The sequence below is a fragment of the Zonotrichia leucophrys genome, chromosome 12 (genome assembly GCF_028769735.1).
Source record: "Zonotrichia leucophrys gambelii isolate GWCS_2022_RI chromosome 12, RI_Zleu_2.0, whole genome shotgun sequence".
In the NCBI taxonomy this organism is placed as follows: Eukaryota; Metazoa; Chordata; class Aves; order Passeriformes; family Passerellidae; genus Zonotrichia; species Zonotrichia leucophrys.
Genome location: NC_088182.1, coordinates 11,110,398 through 11,131,354, shown reverse-complemented (window position 1 = coordinate 11,131,354; position 20,957 = coordinate 11,110,398). Strand labels below are relative to the sequence as shown.

Here is a 20,957-nt window from a genome sequence, read left to right as displayed (position 1 = left end):
AACACATATAAAACATATTCATTTTTGAAGTGATACTGTTACTTCTGTACTCCACTGCTTGAAAAGAAAGCCTCCTATAAAATGAATAAATCAATTTGAGTTGTTACATGTTAAAACAGGTAACTACAACTCCAACTTTTTGTTGGCCAGCTTTACTGTCAGTCCTTAATTTTGTACTGTCTTAACTCCATTGAAAGGAATCTATACTGAAATCTCACATTGTTTTTTCCCCCAGCTAGCTCCTGAAAACAGAAGTTTTTATGTATCTGTATTATTATGGCTGGATGTAAGATCCACTTCAGAGCCACGAGATATAACCATCTTTTCTGTATACACATTAGCAATATTCATGCCTTTTATTTTCAATATCTTATTCTCTCCTATTTTACGAATAAAAGTATTTAATTTCTTTGTCAATGCAAGAATTGTTGCATGAGATGCAATTTCATTTCTAACATGGCCTGAATTTTGACAAGTATTCCAGAAATATGATTATTTTCCATGTGTTATCTAATTGCACCACACACCATTTTTCATCATTAGACAAGCAGACAAAGTTTAGCTCAAACAATAACTACAGGAAATATTTCGCTTTTCCTAAGAAACCCAGAAGTTTTCCTCCCGTCACAAGATTTTCTCCACTCAATAGCTGACTTCATTTTAAAAAAAGTACAAAATTCAGAACATTTTTCTGTGATAATCTCTCTGCTCTGTGAGGCTTGAATGACAAGAGCATTCAAACCTGGCATACTGTTCCTTACTAAACCAAACCATGGGAGCAAGATCATGATGAGCTTTGGACCAGGCTCAGAGCCCATCACACATCACTCTGTGATCACACAGAGATTCTCATGTGCATGTGGGGAGAAAGGCAAAGGGCTCTGTGGTGGGGTCACCCTTTTCCCTGTGCCAGCCTGGTGCAGGGCAGGGGCTCAGCAGCGTCACTGCCAGCCCAGCCCGGCTCTCTGCAGAGGCAGACAGAGATGGATGGCCAGCACTGCCTGATCAATAGACCTTTTGTCCAAGCCTTTATCACAAACAATAGCAGCTGCAGCAATCCAAAATATATTTAGGTAAATACTGGGAACTAGCAAGCCAAGTGCTGCCACAGGGGCCAAAAACAATTCCTCAGCACCACCTTTGCTGGGTCCCAAGTGGGGACTGCCAGGACCCTCAGCCCTGCTTCAGCCTGTTCTTTTATTATCCCCAAAGCTCTCCAGGTCTGAGAGCTGCACGTGGTTTTCCAGAGCAGTGACTGCAGGAGTGATGTGTCCAAACTCAGTATTAATGTAGAGAACTATTGCAGCAGCTTTATTGAATGGCTCCAGCCCCTCTGGACATCTGTATTGTACAACTTGGATACAGGTGATAGGCACCTAAGATTACAGAGACTGATAACTATATATTCCTAAAGGGTCCTGTCCCTCTGGATAGATTTTTTTAGAGGATGAATTTGCTTTGTCCAATCCAGAAGGCAGGATCTTGCCAGGGCTATCCACACATACCATCATGAGTCCTCAGAAAAACCTGCCACCTTCCCTCACACAGAACCAGAGCAGGCAACCCCACCCAACCAGGGCTGGGGCAGCAGGAAAGCACTCATCAAATGGCATTTAAAGACCAACGGAACACACACATAGGAGCAAGTGAGAAAATAAAAAATATTACATCCAGGAATTGCTAAGCCTTTTAGATAGAAATATAGCAAAATAGTTTTATATGGTCAAGTGCTCTTACTGTTGAAAGGTGAGAATAAATTGCGTGAAGCTCATCTCACACCCTTGAAAGGTCATGTTGGACAAGGTCACAAAGCTCCTGTGCCCCATCAGATTTGGCAGCCAATGGCACGAGCCTCTTGTGCCCTCCAGCAGACAGATGGGTGTGCTCAAAGCTCTGATGCACAGGGAAGAAAGGCCATCTCTGACCTCTGCTGTTCACCTCTCTGGGCATTCTCCTGCTCCTCAAACCCCCTGGCACTTCCTACCCCTGACAGAGGTATTTGGCAAGAGCCACAAGTGCTCCTGCCAGAGGATTTACAAGAGAAAGGCAAAGCAGCTCCTCATTGCTGCAGAGATGGCTCTGCACGGTAATGGAACAAAACAGCTTCTATTCAGATGGCAGAGGTACCTGAGGGGCTCCAGGCAGGGGAACAGGGTGCTCCCCAATGTGTTTGCATTTGCAACAGCACATTATTATAGAAAAGTGAGGTTTGGACGGTCTAAGGTCACTTCCACTTCAGGACTGAAGCTCTGACATGAGAAATACCTGGTTTGTGCAAGAACCTCCCAACGCAGATCCACCCAGGGAACACAAGGAAATAAAGTGGAGGATTTTGCTCAGGTCTTTCAAGTTGTGGGTTGGAGCCTGGGCTAAATGAAGATGTTTTTTCCTGATGATTAGAGGTGCAGCTTCATTATGCTCACACAGAGCTGAAGCAATGTTACAGCCTGCAGGAAACTTCATTATGTCTCCAGTAACACCTTCTAGAACCCAGCAGCATCAATCTGTCACCTCTGCTTAGGTAAAAGATCTAGACTGAGTTGATTTTATAGCTACTATGTTTAACAACCACAACCATAGAGAAATGGTTTTGTCTTCTCTTATAGTAAAGTGTTAAACTTGATGAATTGCAGGCACTCAAAGCTCTGATCATTATTTAATGTATTATGCATAAAGGAAACACTCTCTGGAGAAGCAGAAATATTCTGCAAGGGTGAAATAATATCAAGACTGTGATGCATCAGCAATTCTGCTTGAACAAAGGAAAACATGACCATGATGGCACAAGGACCACTCAATTCTCTGAACCTCATTCTCCTACAGGTGTGAGCTCACTGGTCACACACTGATTTTGGGATTAAGTACAGAATTAAGGGTATTATTAATTAATTAAGTGTTGATAGTTATGTTTTAAAGACAGCTACTTTATATACATACATGTGTGCAGTTTGGATCTGCATTTCAGTTAACACTTCTGGTTCTTTAAGAGGCAACATCAGTGGAAGAGGCAAGTAAAGAAGTGACAGACATTATTTGAGCCAGGACTCCTGTAATGATCAGCTCTAGGACTGGGGACAGGTCCTGTCCTGCTCTGCAGCTTTTTTTTTTCTTTTTAAAAGTGGGAGGGTTTTTTTCCAGAGTGCACAATATTGGGAACCAAAAACCTCCATGATATTGTAATTACAGCCAGCACTCACAAAAATGAGAGCTCACATGCAGAAGAAACAGCTTCTGCAACACAAATAACAGATGAGAACCCACTTCATAAAAATGGAAACACTTTTAGTCTGTTTGCTCTGCAACTAGAACTCTTCTCTTTTCACATGCTGTATCCCTGTCATTAAACCATTCCAGTTTAATGGATCCTGTGAGCTTCCAGCTATCCTCTACAAAAAGGTGGATATCCGTGTTTAAACCCAAATAAAAATGACTTTGATATACCTCAGTTGCAGAAAGTAGTGTCACACTCCCTTGACTTGTGCTACTGTGTTCCATCACTAAATTAGATAAGTCTTATCCCAAATGTTGGCTTGTTTCTGCCAGCCTATTCTGCTTAAGGAATGGGAGGCACTGAGATAAGAGACAGCTCTTTTCTACCTACTTGAGGAAATTAACATGTCCCCCCCAATAAATCTGAAAGGAGGAGTCCTTTCAAGAGTCACTAAAAGCAAGGGGGATAGGTTAAAAAAATGCTCTCCTAATAACTTAAAAATCAACAGTTTAAGCTTTATCCTCAAACATCCAAGATAAAAGTGCTTAGAAAAAGAATTAACAAACACACTTTTGTATCTTACAAGTTTCTACATCTGCAGAGCACAAAGAAAACTTTGGAAAGTGCTAAGGAAACATGAGGTCAGTGTGGGATACCAAGGTTAAACAAATCATTGATTTCTATAGCACACAGGTATTCTGGGCTTGTCTGGCAGGGGAGATCCAGCAGGCAGCTGCCCCTCTGCATTTTAATCACCATCCACAGCCACACAAAGCACTCACAATTTGTTGTTGGTGCTCTTCAGAATCCTGGAGCACAAGAGCATTTTCAGATGCACTGATTTTAGGCGTAGGCACATCCTGCCACCACATCCCAGCTTCCCAAGGGTACATCCCCTCACTGCCCCTTGGCTCCTGCACTGCTCCTTCCCACAACTCCTTCATGGCCTCTACTCCTTCATGGCCTCTCTCCACACACCCTCCAGTTACATCCTGCAGCTGAGCTCTGTAATCCCAAATCCTTGTGTAAGTGACCACATTTGTGCTCAGGGAGCCCTTGCTCTACCTGCATTAGGCAACAGTTCTGCAGCCCTAGGGAATCCAGCAGCAACAATTTCACGTTCTTGCACTGCCAAAAGATGAAGCTATTTAAACAAAAATAAAAATCACACTTATATAGCAAAGTTAATCAGACAGAATGTTCTGCTCACTATACCTGTTCCTGTATGTCTGGAGCTGCCTTCTTTCATAAATCTTCTCACCACAGGTATAAAGAAGAGACACATTAGAGCTGTAAGAACATCAGAGAGCTTCAGACACACTGAAGATTAAAGTGGATAATACTCGCCTGAGATTTCAGATAGGTAATATTTCCCAGCAGCGCTCACACCATTTTTGGAACCATCCACTTTAGCCTTAATATCTAAGAAGGGGAATCTGGGATTTTATATATGTGCCATGTATCCTGATTTTCTTCAAAGCAATATAAAAATATCTGAAAGAGTTTTTTAAAAATATGTATCCTCACTGTTCTATTTTTTCATTCTGTTTTTGTTCAATTTGTTCCCTCTGTTTTAAGCTCCCAGGTATTCCTATTTCTGAGATATTGGCCCAGTCTTCTTGTTCTTCAGCAAGAAATATCTCAGAGCCAGCGTCCTGTCTCTGACCTTGACAGCCCCCTCTGTGATGACAAAGTGTATCATGTCTGTGCTCCCTCAGTCTCCAGCCTGTGTGACACAGCTGCCAAAGGAGGTGCCAATTGTCAGGGTATTTCCTTTCTGCCAAATGCTGCCAGCTTGGCTGGAACCACGCTGGCACTGGCCAGAGGATTGCTACAACCTGGCCCACAGAAGAGTTTCAATTTGAGCAGATCCATCCAGGAGCACATTATAAACCAGCAGCTTAAAGTCTAGCTGACTAATTAGGTCCCCAGCTTAGAATATTGATTTTGCTTTTAAATGCTTCTTTTCTTGTCTTCTTTCCAATCCCATAGACTATCTCAGTCTAGGCTTAAGTGGCAGAAGACAAGTGCCCCTTGGCACCCAGCATGCTTGAAATATATTAGACAATATTATAAAAATTATAAATGCTCTAACATATTATTTTCAGCGTTTCATCTTAAAACAACCTCAAGCATGGCCGCAGCTCCAGGAAGCACAAATAAATATTGGCAAACTCTGCTCCGAACTTTTTACATTGTACGGAAAGTGCACATTTGGGACGGGTTGTATGCGCCTTTCCCTGATCCCGAGTGCCGTGCTTGACTCGCAGGGTAACATTGCCACCCGGCGGGCAGAGCCTCCGGGCCGGGCTCGGGGCTTCGGGAGGCTCGGCGGAGCTGAGCAGCCGTTCCGGGACCGAGGATCCATTCTGGGGCTGAGGATCCATTCTGGGATCGAGCAGCCGTTCCGGGACGGAGGATCAGTTCCGGAGCCGCAGCCCCCGCATCTCCTTTAGGGGCAGGAGAAACCCGGCGTAGGAGCGGCGGGGAAAGGAGGTGAAGGACAGGCAAAGCGCGCACCGGGTACAGCAGAGATGCCGCCAGTGTCCCTCGCTGCCCAGAGGGACACTGTCCCTGTCCCGTCCCTTCCCCACTGCGGAACAGCCCGCACGGAGCCGCAGGGAGGCAGCCGGGCCGGGAAGGGCTGGAGGGCGCAGTCAGCAGCACCCGGAGCAGGTCTGGGATGCAGGCAGGGATGCTGGCCCGAACCCGGCACTGTCACAGCACATCCGTGAGCAAACAGCTGCCAGCAGCCTCGGAGCCTCCCCACAGCAGTGGGGAAATGCAGGGCCACCTAAAGCTTGTCATTCCTCCTTCCAGAGAGGACAGTTAGGACAAGCAGTTACTGGGCAACTCGGCTTCCTCCTTTTCCAAAAGCTGACTAAAAAACCTAAATCACAAATTCCACAAATCAGTCTGTTTACAGTATGGGACACAGTTATCCCCAGAAAAAATCAAGGGAGCACAGTCATGAAACATTTAAAACAACCTTTACAGTTGCAACTAAAACGATTTAATTTCTTTTTAAATGTTTGAGAAATCAGAAAGATAAGTCTATTTGTCTGCCACCTCAAAATTACATGGAAGTAGGCCCTAAGAGTAAGTGAACTAGAATAAACCAGACGATTTTTAAAGCTTCATGAATAATGACAAAAGGGACAAAAATTAAACAGCCAGCACTTAAATGCTAAAGAAACTTTCACCTGAAACCTGCAGGGCAGAAGAAAAGGACACGTCAAGAATTTTGCACAAAACAGCCCCAGCAGAAAGATGTCAGATGTTGCCCTGGTGTTGGTTCACATCCAGCCCTTGCACATAACTCATCACATCTACAGCGACCTCAATTATTTCTGTGATCATATGTGTGATGACATAACATTCCCACAGCAACCACAGTCATCAGTGCAAGTCTCCTGATGGAAAATAAAACAGCAAGGGAGAAATCAGGCTGCTTTTCAGAGTGACTTCAAACACGACCAAAATCACGGCTGAACTTCCTGCATCCAGTAACAGTATTTTGGGTAAATTTGCTTTCAAGTACTGGGATATATCTATTCAGGAGGAAGGCAAAATTTTCCCTTACTCTAAGTTTAAAAGCTCAAAAGGCAAAACAATATTGGGAATATCATCAGCTTTAAGTTTTCTTATCACACTACAAAATGACTGGCATTGTATCTCTAATGGAAATAGTTTTTGTTAAAGTAATGCATCATTACCCCACTCACCTTCTATTTACTTGTGCAGTGCCTTTAAAGTAGCAACTCAAAAAAAAAAAGCCCAAAGGAATGGTCAAGATCCAGTAATTTTGGCAACCCACTAATGAGAGCCCTTGGAGCAAATACAAATTGTCTTGATTTCACACTGACACTCTGATCAGGTGTTTTGAGGGTACCAGTATCTCAGTGTCATAGGTGGGTAACCTTACTCCACAAGTGTTAGAATTTTAACAGTATCCAAGCACCAAAAGCCAAGCACTAGCTCCAAAGATGTACTTTATTTCATTATAAAGCAGATTTTATAGGCATTATTTCTTTTTGTGAACATCCATTGTATGGCCAGCAGGTTCTGCTTTGAGGACACAGGTGTTTGATAACAAAGATTCACCACTAGACCACAAAAATACAGATGCACAGAACAAGTGCTGCTTAGATACCATAGAGCAAATGGTCTAAACTGCAACCAGTTGAAACAGACATGACCAAAAATACAAGTACAGCTCCAGCCCAGCCAGAGCAGCATGCACAGAAGTGGAGTATTTTTATATTAAAATAGTTTGTATTGGGTTTCCTGGAAAAACAACGACAGAATCCCCAAAGCAGAATTGTATCAGAACTCTTTCCTTTTAATGCCACTTTTTCACTGTCCCCATTTCACATCGCAGTTGTGCTGTGGTGCATTAATACTTCATAAAACCCACAAAAATTATTCAATGTAGTGTGACATCATAGTGAATGGCAGACAGTGATCATTTCATGGATACTTCATCCCAATTCTTTTATTCCTTTTCCAATCGTGATCCTCATCCCGGGCATTTGGCTTTCATTGATAGGTGCATCTCATTCCACATCTGCAGATTTCCCATGTGTTTGGTATCTGAGTTCAGGGTATTAACAAGGTTTCTGGATGTCATCTGTGCTCCTTGGGTGTGTAACAGAGTCCCACCACTCCAGCAGGAACAGTGACTCACGGACTGTCTGCCCAACATGCACAAATGCACAGAAGGCATGTTGATGCAGCGTAAAGAAAAGTTCCAGCAGCCACAACTCCTCCTTCTGGTTTCCACGTTGTCCAATACTGACTGAGGAGAAGTGCATTCACAAGACTCATACACAAATATTTGCATTTGGTCCTAGGCACCTGATTAGCACTGACAACCGAAATTAAAATGGAAAATTAAGTTTTATTATGGTCCATTACAGCCTTAACTGTAAACTCTCCATTTTGAAGGTGTGATCTTCAAAAAAGGAATCCCAATACCTTCTGAAAGAGTATTTTCCTATGTACCACTCAAATCCAAGAGATTATAGGATGGAAAAGCCTTCTACATAAGCCCCTTAGTGGAGTTATCTGACAAGGGTTTCCTATCTAGATCTACAAAAACAGACAAGTAGCATCCATTCTTTCCACTCTTTTGTGGTAATGAGACTCAAAATTCACTAGATATGAGTAATCAGATAACATCCTGATTGCTACGAGACCAGAATTCATTATCAGAGAGAGAAACTTCACTCTAGCAAAGAGCACAAGCAGATTTGCATCTAAGCAGCCATAACACTCATTCCTTTCAGCTGACATGAGAACTAGAAGCACAGCCACTAATGGCAATAAAGACTAATTAGAAGGCTTTACAAAGTTGGTTTAACCAAGTTTCAAAGTAGCAACTCTTAGGCACAGGTTCTGGCAGAATCTAGATTTACCTGAGTTTTCTGCTTGTGGAGGAGAGGTGGTGGGAAAGGACACATTCCTTTCTTACACAGAAACTTGAAAACAGTCTCAAGCCAATACTCAACAGCTGTCAAAGTCTAGTGTAGCAATTACATGAGACAACATGTGGAATTATAGATATTGTATCATAGTAAAAAGAAACAACTGCCTTTCAAATCTGCCATACTGAAAGAAGAAACCCCTAACACATGAAACACCATTTGTGCTTACAACCGTAATTATGGAACTTGAGTGTCAGATGGAGAGATTTTTTTTCACCATTACTGCAAAGGAGCTGCAAAAACAAGTTAAATGGAAAAAAAATCCCTTCCAAAAATTCATTTAACAAACATTAATTAAAACCTGTAAAGGCTTCAGGTTACTAAATGTGAAAGGGGCTCAAAAAATTTTTAGGAGTCATTGAACTAAATCCAAGTCAGAAAACTGACTCTCCTAACACATAATTAAAAAACAATTTTCTTAAAAAATTTTTTTGCACATCTTCCTCATCAATTTATAAAATGCAAAGAGTATGCTAGAAAAGTTTGAACATAAGGGAATGTGCTTTGGAAACATTATTAAAATATGCATTTCTATAGAATGACACTATCAAGTTTATGGTACTTCTTTTCTCCTGACTGGCTACACTTTGAGAATGTCCCTCCTCTCTTTCCTGGGTCCATGAGAAACTAGGTTTAGAAAAGAAGAGCTCCCATACTGCCAACTTCACTCTGTTCCTTTACAAAAATTTCAAAGTACTGATAAATGATGGTGACAGCCAGCAGAATTCCAGTTCCAGAGCCAATTGCCCCCAGGAAGTCTGCCAGCACAGAGAGGGCACCAATGCAGAGCCCACCAAAGGCAGCAGCTGTAGGGATGTACCTGGAAAACATGAATGAGAATAGGAAAGGGGCATTAGAGTTTGCTTAGATAGTAACAAAAAAGTCAATGGCAGAATACTCTGTTCCCTTGTGGGTCTGCAATCTGGATAAGAATATAAAATGCTCAACCTGACTGCAGAAGAAAAAAATGCTACACTAAGAGGAGAAGGTATTACAGTCCACCATGCAATTATGCACAAATATTAAACTCACGGCTACTGACTCTTCAAATCATCTGTAGGTGACTGAAATCCAAAGTTACAATAACATTACCATAACACAAAGGGTACATAGGTCCTGCCCTGAAATCTGAAAACCTAAAGACATCAACCCCTGCCCACCTCTGCACCTAGGAGATTTAAGAAACTACTTGTTTTAGAAGCAAGGTCTGCATGAAAACAGCTCTCAAGACTAATAACACAAGAAAAATTACAGTAAGAAAATATTTCTGGGTCAGCTTGAAGTAGTAAAGTACACTGAAATGCTCATTATTAGCTCGCCTGAGAAGAGTACATAAATGAAAAAATAAACAAACAGGAAAATAAAAGGTTCAGAATTTGAACCTTTAAATTCTTTAAATGCAAGGCAAAAATAAATTGTACTGTACAAGTCTTCCCTTAATGAGATAAAGTTCTATGTCATATGCATGTGACATCGAAGCTGAAATAATATCTGTGTTCTTGGATCTAGAAAATGCAAGTCAAGGCAAACTTTCCCTTTGTTTTCCCATAACACCTTGCATGAACAGCCAGTGAATATGCAGCTCACCTGTTGAGTTCATGTACCATTGAAGTTTCTCTGTGCCCTCGCATTACCATTTGCTGTTCTTTCAATTGCTTGGCAACCTGTATTGAATCAAGGAATAGAGTAAGTAAATTTACTGTGATTTCCCAAGGCCATGCAATGTAGTACTGTGGGAAAACAGAAATAAATGGTGGTGGGGTTGGGTGTTTTTTGTATTGTTTTGTGTTTTGGATTGTGTTTTACATTATTCATCAGAGTCCAAAATATCCATTATTTTAACTTCAGATAAATTACAGTCACAGGCACTTTCTACCTGTCAATTATACAAAGCTTTCTGGATGATTCTAGTCCTACTGAGAAAAGAAAAATTTGGATACTGGTAGGCTCTCATACACATAATTCAATCCATGTTTTTCCATCTACCTTTCCCCTGATGAGGGTTTTGCAGATGTTGCAAAATCATTCCTTGAAGTGTTTATTCCATTTCAGTTTCCTGCACTCAGTCGAGTCAACTATCTATTTGTGGAGCCACACTAGAAACTAGACTTAGAATCCTTTCTTGGAACACTATTCTTAAACTGGATTTCTGCAGTTGCACAGGGTTACAGCAGAGCCCTGCAAACACTTTAGTAACAACTGTGGGTAACAAACTCTAGCAGGGGAACATGAAGGTGCTCATCACTGACTCCATGCACTGAGAAAACACACTTTGAGATGAGTAAGCAGCCAGTTTTCCACTACACAGTGGAAACTTAAGCAATGATTTATCAACTTTTATTTCTGACTTTTTTGCATGAATCTTAAATTATTTTATTTAGTATCAGGAAAAAGTATTAAAGTGTTAAAAACTGTCTATTCTGAATACTGGAATGGTTTACTCTGAAATAAAAACCTGACTGTACATGGCTGTGAGTGCCTCCCTGCATGCCTGAGAATCAGCAAGATGCAAAACAAGAGAGTGCTCACACTGTTACAGTAACTGTGCAATTACTTATTTGTTAAAGAATGGATTAAACCATTCCACATGGCTGCCAAACTTCACCTCCTACCCAGAACCACACAATACAAATATACCACAATGACAGCAATTTTCCATTTCGTTTTCCAACTCCAATTTCAGGGTGATGTAGCTCCTGAATGTTAAATATCCTGTAGCAAATGGAAATTTTGAGAAGCTAGCTTCAGGTACACCAATGCACTGCATTATATTCTCCATTGTCAGTGCTCTCTAGTTAAAAATAACAACCTCTAATTAACTTTTCCATAAAGGAAGCTCAGAACTCTGTGTCAGGAATGGCTGAGTTTTACCTGCAAGTTTTTAAGTGGCAACTGCCTTGCACACAGTGCACCTGTCATGTGGCACTGAAAGAGGTTTCCACCTCTCCTTTTACCTTTCCTGCTCTCCCACTGATCATGTTTTTATGTTCTAAATTGCCTAATTCCAATTAAAGCAATTCATGTTCTGATGCTGTTTTGAAAAAGCAGTAAACAGGAAAAAAAGACCTCCATTCTGTCTTAATTTTTCTCAATTAAAAAAAGATACAGTCCCTGTTTAAATAAATAATGAATATTACCAACAATATTGCCAGCAGAAAAGCTTTTTCAGAAGTCAGTCTTATTCTTACAATTGCCCATCTGTTTTCATCATGTAAGCTCACATAATTTGTCATTTTAACTTACATCTTTGGCAGAGGAGCCAGAGACTTCAATCCATGTCTTAGAGAAGAAAGCACAGGAGCCCAGCATAAATACAATATAAACAACTGCATGTACAGGGTCTTCCAACACTGAAGAAAAGGACTCTGGAGGTGACAGGTAGTAACAGAGTCCACCAACTGGGTAAGCACGAGCAGGGCCTCCAGAAGATGTGTCCTGGAAGAAGAAAACAAGCAGTCAGTCACCAATCTTCTCATTATTTCTTAGCCATTAAGCCAAGTATTAGAAAAGTTTGTATCACCTTTGTGTCACTTTGAATCATTACTACTGCAGCAGCAGACTAATTTACATTCATCACAGCAAGCCTCATATGCTACCATTAAGTCAAACTAATTACTAATTCAGAAGTTTCAGTGTTTATGATCACCTATCAAAGTGTGTCTTCATTTTGAGAGACCATCTCTTCAGCCCCCCATTTCAATGGTGCCCTTGTAAAGATGTATGCAGGATGAGAAGGAATACTCACAGACCAGGTGCCCAGCAGGCTGACCAGCAAGTTGCCACTGAAGCGGGCAGAAAGCATCTGGGAGATGACATACAGGTTGGACACCAGGGCAGACTGGAGAATAATGGGAATGTTGGAAGTGTAGAACAACTTGATGGGGTAGGTGTTGTACTGGCCTCGATAGCGAGCAGATTTGATAGGAAGATCCACTCTGAAGCCCTGAAAAGTTTTCAAAAGAAAGTCCCCAATTACATCTGGATGTGAACCCAAAAACTGCAAAACTGCATGGTTGTCTAAACACACAGCCACATACAAGAAGGCATGAAAGATTCAGACCAGAAAAAATCTGAAGTTTCAAGAAGACTGAACAAAGCATCCAGGAAAAGAAACATTACAACTTCCTATATTCTTCAGCAACAAACAGGCCTAAAACCTTCAAAGTGTTTCCCAGTAAAAAGCAATAGCATTTGGGTTAGACAGTATCACATGCACATGTGCATCTGGGGTATTTTTATTTGGTTCTTTGTCTCTTTTTTCAGAGACCAAACTAAGTCTCAAACCTTCTGTGTGACTATGGTAAGTGTAGAAACAGATTAAAAGAAGACAGTGTATAATGAACATCCAGATGCTGCATGTACAGAAATGAGCCTTGTAAATATATAATTTCTTGCAGAAGGAAGCAAGTTTCAGACAGACTTTCATACAGTTTTACAACCCCCATTATTCCAACTGACCTGGAAGTAAATGACAATTGCAAAGACAAAGATGGTGGCAATCAGATTCATGAGGTTGGGGAGGTTCTGACGGTAAAAGGCCTCACGAAGAGCTCGGACTTTGTCTGTGCGAGTAGCCAGAAGGTGGAACAGAGCAATGATGGCTCCTTCAAATTCCATGCCTTGGAAAGGAAAAGAAAAACTTAGGTGAGCTGTGATTATCTCCAAGTTTCAGTGTTTTGTCCCATTAAGCATAGCTCTGAACTACAGGATTCAGAATGGGATTGCTCTGAGTCTTTTGCATCTTGAGCATGTTATCAGACCTTTATATTTACACCCTTCATATCAGCTATGTTATTTCCAAGATTTTTTTTTTAATCCCCTTGTAGTGGTCTAGAATCTAAATCATAACCCACTATCAGGCTTTCTAGTGTCAGTTGTGGTAAGACACAAGTTATTGTTTGGATTACAGCAAATGGCATAACCTCACTTCTGTTTTCTACTATACAGCAGCAAACAGGATCATCTCCAGATGGAGTTTGGAGAATAAGGTCTTTAGGGCAAAGTATACAAAAAGCAAGGAGCAGAAAGAAACAGCTAATATTTGGTCAGTATGTTGGACAGCAGCCACAATACAATGGCAGTCCACTACTGCTAACTTTAATGAACGCACTGTAAGAAACTCAAGTTCAGTAAAGTGCGAAATACTACAAATTGAGAAAAAATATCTTTGTGCTTGCACTTTGCACAGCAGCACTTGCTGCATTAGCAAGATTCACTACATAGTCAAAATGGCAGCAACAGCATTTGGCATTAAGTTAACATTAAAAAAAAAAGAAAAAAGATGTGCCCTTTTTGTACAACTATTGGTAAAGAAAACAGACTGTGCCATATTACCTCGCCCAGTGTTCACTGTGGTGGGGCTGAATGCTTTCCACACAATGGTCTCACAGATATTGGTGGCAATGAAGAGAGAGATGCCAGAACCAAGACCATATCCTTTCTGGAGCAGCTCATCCAAGAGCAGAACTATCAAACCAGCAACAAAAAGCTACAGTAAAAAACAAAAATACAACATTAGTTCCATGTCTTTTTCATTTTGTTAGAAAAATAATGTGTATTAAAAGATTAGGCTATATGTGAAGAAGCAAGTACACTTGGGCCTTTTTGCTCTGCATGAGGGATAGCCTGTACATAAGGCTGATTTTTTGACCCTTTCAAGGAAAGAGTAAGTAGAGAAGATTAGAAATTACCTGGATTGTGATAAGCAAGCAGATACCAGCACCCATCTCAGATGGGTCTCCATACATTCCAGTCATTACATACACAATGGACTGTCCAATGGTAATGATCATTCCAAACACTACAGAATAAAAAGAACAAGTATGTATTTGTCCTGGATCCTTATGTCAGTGGGTAAATAAAGAAACAGAAATCACTTTTTGTACAGAATCTTCGTTTCAGCTGAGATAGAGTTAATTTTCTTGGAGTAGCTGGAGCTGTGGTTTGGATTTTCCATGAGAATAATCCATGACAGGCTGATGTGCTGCTGTTTTAGTTGCTGCTCAGCAGTGCTTGCCCCAAGTCAAGGACTTCTCAGTGTCCCCTGCTCTGCCAGCCAGCAGGTGCACAAGAAGCTGGCAGGGAGCATGACCAGGACAGCTGACCCTAAGTGGCCACAGGGATATTCCACACCCTGGAATGTCAGGCTCAGCAGGGAGGATTGGCCAGGAGGGGCTGATCTCTGCTCAGGAACTGCCTGGGCATCCAGCAGGTGGTGAGCATTGCATTGTGCATCACTTGTTTCTCTAAGGTTTTACTTCTCTTTCTCCTTTTTGTTACAGTTGTTGTTATTGTTATTATATTATACTTTGTATCAATTATGGAACTGTTCTTATCTCAACCCACGAGGTTTATTATTTTTTTTTGTTATTCTCCTTTCCACAGGAGAGTGAGCAAGTGTCCCATGTGATACTTAGTTGCCAGATAAAGTTAAACCACAACATTTGGGAAGGAATACATAAATAAAGGGTGTTTAAATTCAAGAGCAAGTTAATCTTGTTGTCTCAAATCTCGCACTGAAAATAGAAATACACACAGATAGTTCAAATGCACTTAGAAGCAAGTGGGGTTGGTTACCAAAGGCTGCTTTAGATACTGAGAACTCGGAGGGTGTTAAGATATTACTGCAGCAATTTATGATTTTTCCCAGTACACATATCAGTAAATAGTGTACAGCATCAAATATCTTCAAAACACCCAATTTTTTCTGGAGGTCATTATGAACTGACCCTTATTGATGAGAAAGATCCATGCCTGGAGCTGCAAGGTATAAACAGCTACAACCAACATCTTAATCACCATGAAACACTCAGATTTACACTGACCATCACAATTCAAAAGTCGAGTCTCCACAGTCTCTACACTGCTTCACTTATCTGGGAAGATTACAGCAGCAATGCCAATGGCACTGGCTCTTTTCCTTTTCACACCTTTCTGAAGTTTAACAGCCAACAAGGCAGAGAGCTGTCAGTAAGAGACTGATGAAATGCAGGTATCTGCAGCAGAACACCACACAAACCCACAAGCCCAACTGCACCACTCACCCCTTGGTAAATTCACTTTCCACTGTCAGGGTGAGATACTCTAAAGCACCAGTGCTCAACATGAGCTGTTACTCACATTTCTGGGCTCCATTGAAGAGAGCTCTGTCCTTTGGGGTGTCACCAACCTCAATTATCTTAGCACCTGCCAAGAGCTGCATGATGAGCCCTGAGGTGACAATGGGTGAAATGCCCAGCTCCATCAATGTTCCTGCCAGACACAGGAAGAACAGTGAAGTTCAAAGTTAGTTTTTATCAACCTTTACATCACAACAGAGAAGATCTAAAACTCCAAATCTCCGTAAATGTAAAAATTAGAGAAACAGAAATCACTTTTTTGTACAGAATCTTCGTTTCAGCTGAGATAAGAGTTACTTTTCTTGTAGTAGCTGGTAGAGTGCTGTGGTTTGGATTTTGTTATCAATGATAACAAAAGTTTGTTACAAGTCAGTTTGACATGTAGTACTCCTCAGTACCTCAAAAATACTGTGGTCACTGAAAAAGGCTTTTTGCTGTCAAGAATAGCTTTACTCTACATAAAACAAAGTATGATGTAAACTGATAGACCAAATGATATAGAATGATAAAGAGCATTCAGGAAACTGTCACCATTCTTAATTTATAGCTGCATTAGAAAGTTTATATAAATTTTTGTTTCTTGGGGAAGCTATCATGAATTTTAACCTTCACACCTGCATTAGAAAGCCTCTACAAGAAACTGAAATTTACATAAACTACTGTGCAATTCAATCTTCTGTGTGACAGAAGATTGTGACAGACTCAAAGAAGACATCCAGGAAACCACAGCACTCAAGGAAACACAAATGATTTTGAAACACAAATCACAAATCTTGAAGATTGCAACAGCAGCAATGAAGGTAATTAGGAACTATCTCTTTCCTAACCATTTCCCTCCAAAAAAAAAAAAGCTCAATTTTTTTACATTTAATAGATGCACACAGTCAACCATAAACTCATTTTGTCCAAAATGTGCCTTTCCCAATGCCACACTGATTTATCACTTTAAATAATACAGAAAAATTACTTTTCACTCTCCAGTTTTTATATTCATTACAATGGAGCAGAATGCAAGTCCAAAACCATTTTGATTCAAGATAAAAACATGCTCTCCTGGAAGTCTGACCATACCTCTATTGGATGCCAAAATCACTCTCATCCAGTAGAAAGGATCTGCAGAGTCTGATGACATAATGCCAAACAAGGGAATCTGCATTTCCAACCAAGAGATTAAATTAGAGACTTCATAGCATGCTTGAAACATTTCAGCTCTTCCTTAAAAAGGGAAGGAAACATACCTGGCAGCATACTAAGAAGATGAAGAGTGTGATAGCTGTCCATAGTACCTTTTCCTTAAACTGAATCTAAAGGGAAAAACACAAAACCAAAAGTCAACAACAGATGATAAAGCTGTCAAGATAATAAGACCTAGTCCATCAAGCAAACTTTCATAGCAGCACACTTGATTTTCTTGTGGAGGTACAAAGTACAGAATACCCAAAAGAAAACAACATACTGTTCATCCCTTTCATCCCACATAAGACCAAGGAAAGCTACAAAGCTTTATTCAAAATTTAACACAAATAAACAAGCTTATGTCAATGCAAGGTAATTCTAGTACTTCCACAGAAATGAATCTTACATTTTCATGAGTAAGAGCTTACGATGAGAAAAAGCAGTAATAGGGAGCAGCTTATCTCAGCAAATAATCTTAGATTAGAGCTTATGAAGCAGAGATTTTAATTTAAAGTTGTTGCTTTAACTTACTCTAGTTTACACTTCAATCTGTGCTGCCTTCAACATCTCACCATGCATTGCTGTGACATAAACAAATCTGCCTAAGTGCATTTATTCTTGCACAACCACATCCACATGAGATGCACCACACATGCACTCCACCAAAAACAGCTGTACCTAAATCTGCCATTCTCCCCTCAAGGAAGAAACCCCAAATCCCACAAATGCAAACTCTGATTTTATAGCACACAAATACAAATCTAGGGAGTAAGTTTTATTAACTTACCTTCCGTTCTGGCTTTTGAATTTCAGGCAAGATAACACAGAAGGGCTTGATCACTTCAAGGAATTTTACTGTACAGAAATAAGTTAAAAGACAAAGTGAGCACACAGACACAATGAACACTAAAAAAGCTCAAGCTGAATTGAATTTGAACATGTACTCTATATAATAAAAGTCCCAATTCTGGGGAAATTTTGGTTGGTTAGTTTGGGGCAGGGTGTATTTTTTATATTATTAAATTCCTATCTGTTCTAATTACACAGAGATTCAGCTAACATGCTTTAAATACAGTATGGACTAGGAACAGAATTAAAGAAAGTCAAGCATTTTCCCATTCCACCAAGTAGGCTGACAGCACCGAAAAACCTCTGTCATTGCTTTACATGAGTTCATCAACACCCTTGAACTTTTACTTCATGGCAGCTTCTCCTCAACCAGATATTAGAGAAAAAAGTGCCTTGGGTATTATATATATATATATATAACTTTTGCGCCACGCAGTTTAAGAAGTCCTACACACTTTTGGGCCACACAGCTTAACAGTTCCTACCCAAGCAATTCAGAAACATCAACTGAAGTTAGTCTACAGAACATCTCATGCCATGATCCCCTCCTAGCCAAAAAGACACATCATTAGGTCAGAAGTCTGTCTTAAAATAAGCATTAAATGAAAAGGTGATTTGCAAAGTCACAAGGTCTCCCATAAGCAGAGAACTCTGAATTGGGAGAGTTAATTCTAAAACTGCAAGGACAAATCCAGGTCTGCATCCGTAATTTGGACTGATTTGAACTAAGAAGAGTACAACAGTGCAGAACTGAAACTACTGCTGCCTTTCCACCTTTCCATGGAAGGCTGCAACTTCAGCGGCAACCTAAGCCCAGCCCACAGAAGATATTTTCTTAATTTCAAACGATTATGTCTGAAAAGCTACATTGGACTGCGATATTCAATTTAATTCAAATCAAGGTCTCTCTACAGTAACATAGCAATCGACTAAGACGCCTCCCAAGCAGCTTTTCCTGCAGGCTCGCACGGATCGATCACCGCGGGATGCAGGCACAGTCTGTAACCCCTGTGCCACTGTCCCTGAGGGGTCACACCCGAGGTGACATCGACCCCCCCCCACCGGCACCGCGCCCGGCACCCTCAGCCTGGCGGGGCCCGCCGCAGCGCCCGGCACGGGGCATACGGCGCCGGTTCGCTCCCCGCCATGAACTGCCACCCCCGGGAGCGGCTCTCTCCCAGCCAGAGGGGAGAAGCAGGAGCGCAAGGGGAGCGGCGGGACGGGGATCCCCGGTACTCACTGCCCATGGCGGCGCCGGCCGAGCAGCAGCGAGCGGCGGCCGCGGCGGGAGGGACACGTCAGGCTCCGAGCGCGGCCGCCCCCTTCCGCTTCCTGCCACGCGCCGCGTCCGCCGCCGCCGCCGCGCATGCGCCCGGCCTCGGCCACTCCGCCACCGGCCTACAAATCCCATCGTGCTCTGCGGTAATGGAGCACAATAACCCCCATGGCGCGGATGACGCCCATATCGGCGCGCGGCTTGCCGGGAGTTGTAGTCCTGCGCCTGCCGCCATCTTGATGTATGGGACTGGCTCCTGTGTTAGGGAGGCGTGTTTTGGCTACCACAAAGCCTAGCGCTGGTTTAAGAGGTTTCAACACATAAATAAACTCTTAAATTAGTTTCCTGGTTGTGTGTTTTTGTAGCAGGACGTTGTAGGCCTTGCTGTGCAGTAAGAACCTCCTTGCACCCGCCACACAACAAGTGCGTCAGGTGGCAGAAAGAGCAGCTGTGTGTAAATGCCTCAGCTCCTCTGGCCACGTAGAAGTGATCTGTATAGACAGTTCTCTGGACTCTGATCAATGGAGACACAAATAGAGAAACGCTCTGCTTACCTTTAATCTCTGGAGAAATCACTCTGCTTATCTCACATACATTTTCAAATGAGTCATCCTCCAGAGGTATTTGTGTCACAGAGGGAGCTCAGGTGACAACTTCACCGCGTGTTTTGGGTGTCCCATTCTGAAAAATGCCAATCACTTGTTTTTAAAATTTTAAAAGTAATAAAATGATTTAAGAAATAGCAATAGAATTAGAGTAATAATAATTTGGATAATTTGAATTAGGATAATATGAGACAATAGAAGCAAAGGGCTATGGACATCTGGGTACCTTTTTCTGGGCAGCATAAGCCTGGAAATGGACACATGTTAACAGAGGATTAACCCTTAAAACCAATAACTTGTTGCATATTCATACATCTCATATATTATGCATAAATTCCATTCAAATACAGAATTCTTTCTGGTCATCGTCAACTTCTTCTTCATAATCCTAACAGCGTTGTCCTGCCTGAGCGAGGAGGGAAGAAGTTGGTTTCTCCTGATAATGGAACAATGAATTCTCTTTCTCTGAAAGATTTAGGTGTCCTGTGACTGCTATCTCAGTGTGAGTCCTTTCTTTACAAAAAAAGTATCCTACATAGCATAGTTTCTATTTTAACATTTTGTTATAACCTAAAACCGTATTTAGCACACTACTTAAGAGAATTAATACAGCATCTCCTTCTAACACAACACATATAATATTCATTTTAATATTTGCAAAAAGCCAATCATAAAATACTCATTTTTCACACGATGTCAGACAGCTCCAGGTGTCAGTGTCCCACAGTCCCTGCCTGCCCAAGGTTGTGTGTAACACGCCTAGATCCAGCTGGGCTTTAATAAAATGTGAAACACTGGTGGAAATGTGAAACATTGGTGAAAATGTGAAGTTTTGGGCTGTGTCTCAAGGAAGTGACGGGCCAGCCACACGTCACTGTCACCCGGCAGCACCAGCAAGGGACACGTGCTGCCAGGGCTGATTGTCTGAGGTGTTTCTTGCCAGAAGCACTCAATGTTCTGTGTGCTTTCCAGGCCTCTGCAGGGGCAGTTATCAGTGGTCTGAAAGCGAAGGTAAACACAAGTCAAGGGAAAGATTAAAGTAAATAGAGGTGCTGATACAAAGCAGTTAAAGTCAGCGTATACACTCTATAAAATGTGTAATTGCTTCCACAAAATCTCCCTGATATTTTCTGAGCACTTAGGTATGCTTTCTTCGATTATCTCATCCCTTAAAAGACCAGCCCTAATTTCCATGTAATTTTTTTTCTTTTAATGTTTCTTTATTGTTGGACTGTA

At 41.5% G+C, this 20,957-nt stretch overlaps 1 protein-coding gene across 1 annotated transcript; it reads right to left on the bottom strand.

Moving 5' to 3' along the window:
* Positions 1–7,184: 7,184 nt before the first annotated feature.
* Positions 7,185–19,215, bottom strand: SEC61A1 (SEC61 translocon subunit alpha 1). Its single transcript, XM_064724066.1, has 12 exons — positions 19,081–19,215; positions 17,779–17,846; positions 17,054–17,119; positions 16,887–16,965; positions 15,817–15,948; positions 14,388–14,497; positions 14,032–14,185; positions 13,156–13,316; positions 12,443–12,640; positions 11,941–12,132; positions 10,285–10,361; positions 7,185–9,517 (listed from the first exon to the last, which is right to left on the bottom strand). Exons 1-12 carry the CDS (start codon positions 19,085–19,087, stop codon positions 9,331–9,333), a joined length of 1,431 nt encoding a protein of 476 aa, XP_064580136.1. The 5' UTR covers positions 19,088–19,215; the 3' UTR covers positions 7,185–9,330.
* Positions 19,216–20,957: the final 1,742 nt, after the last annotated feature.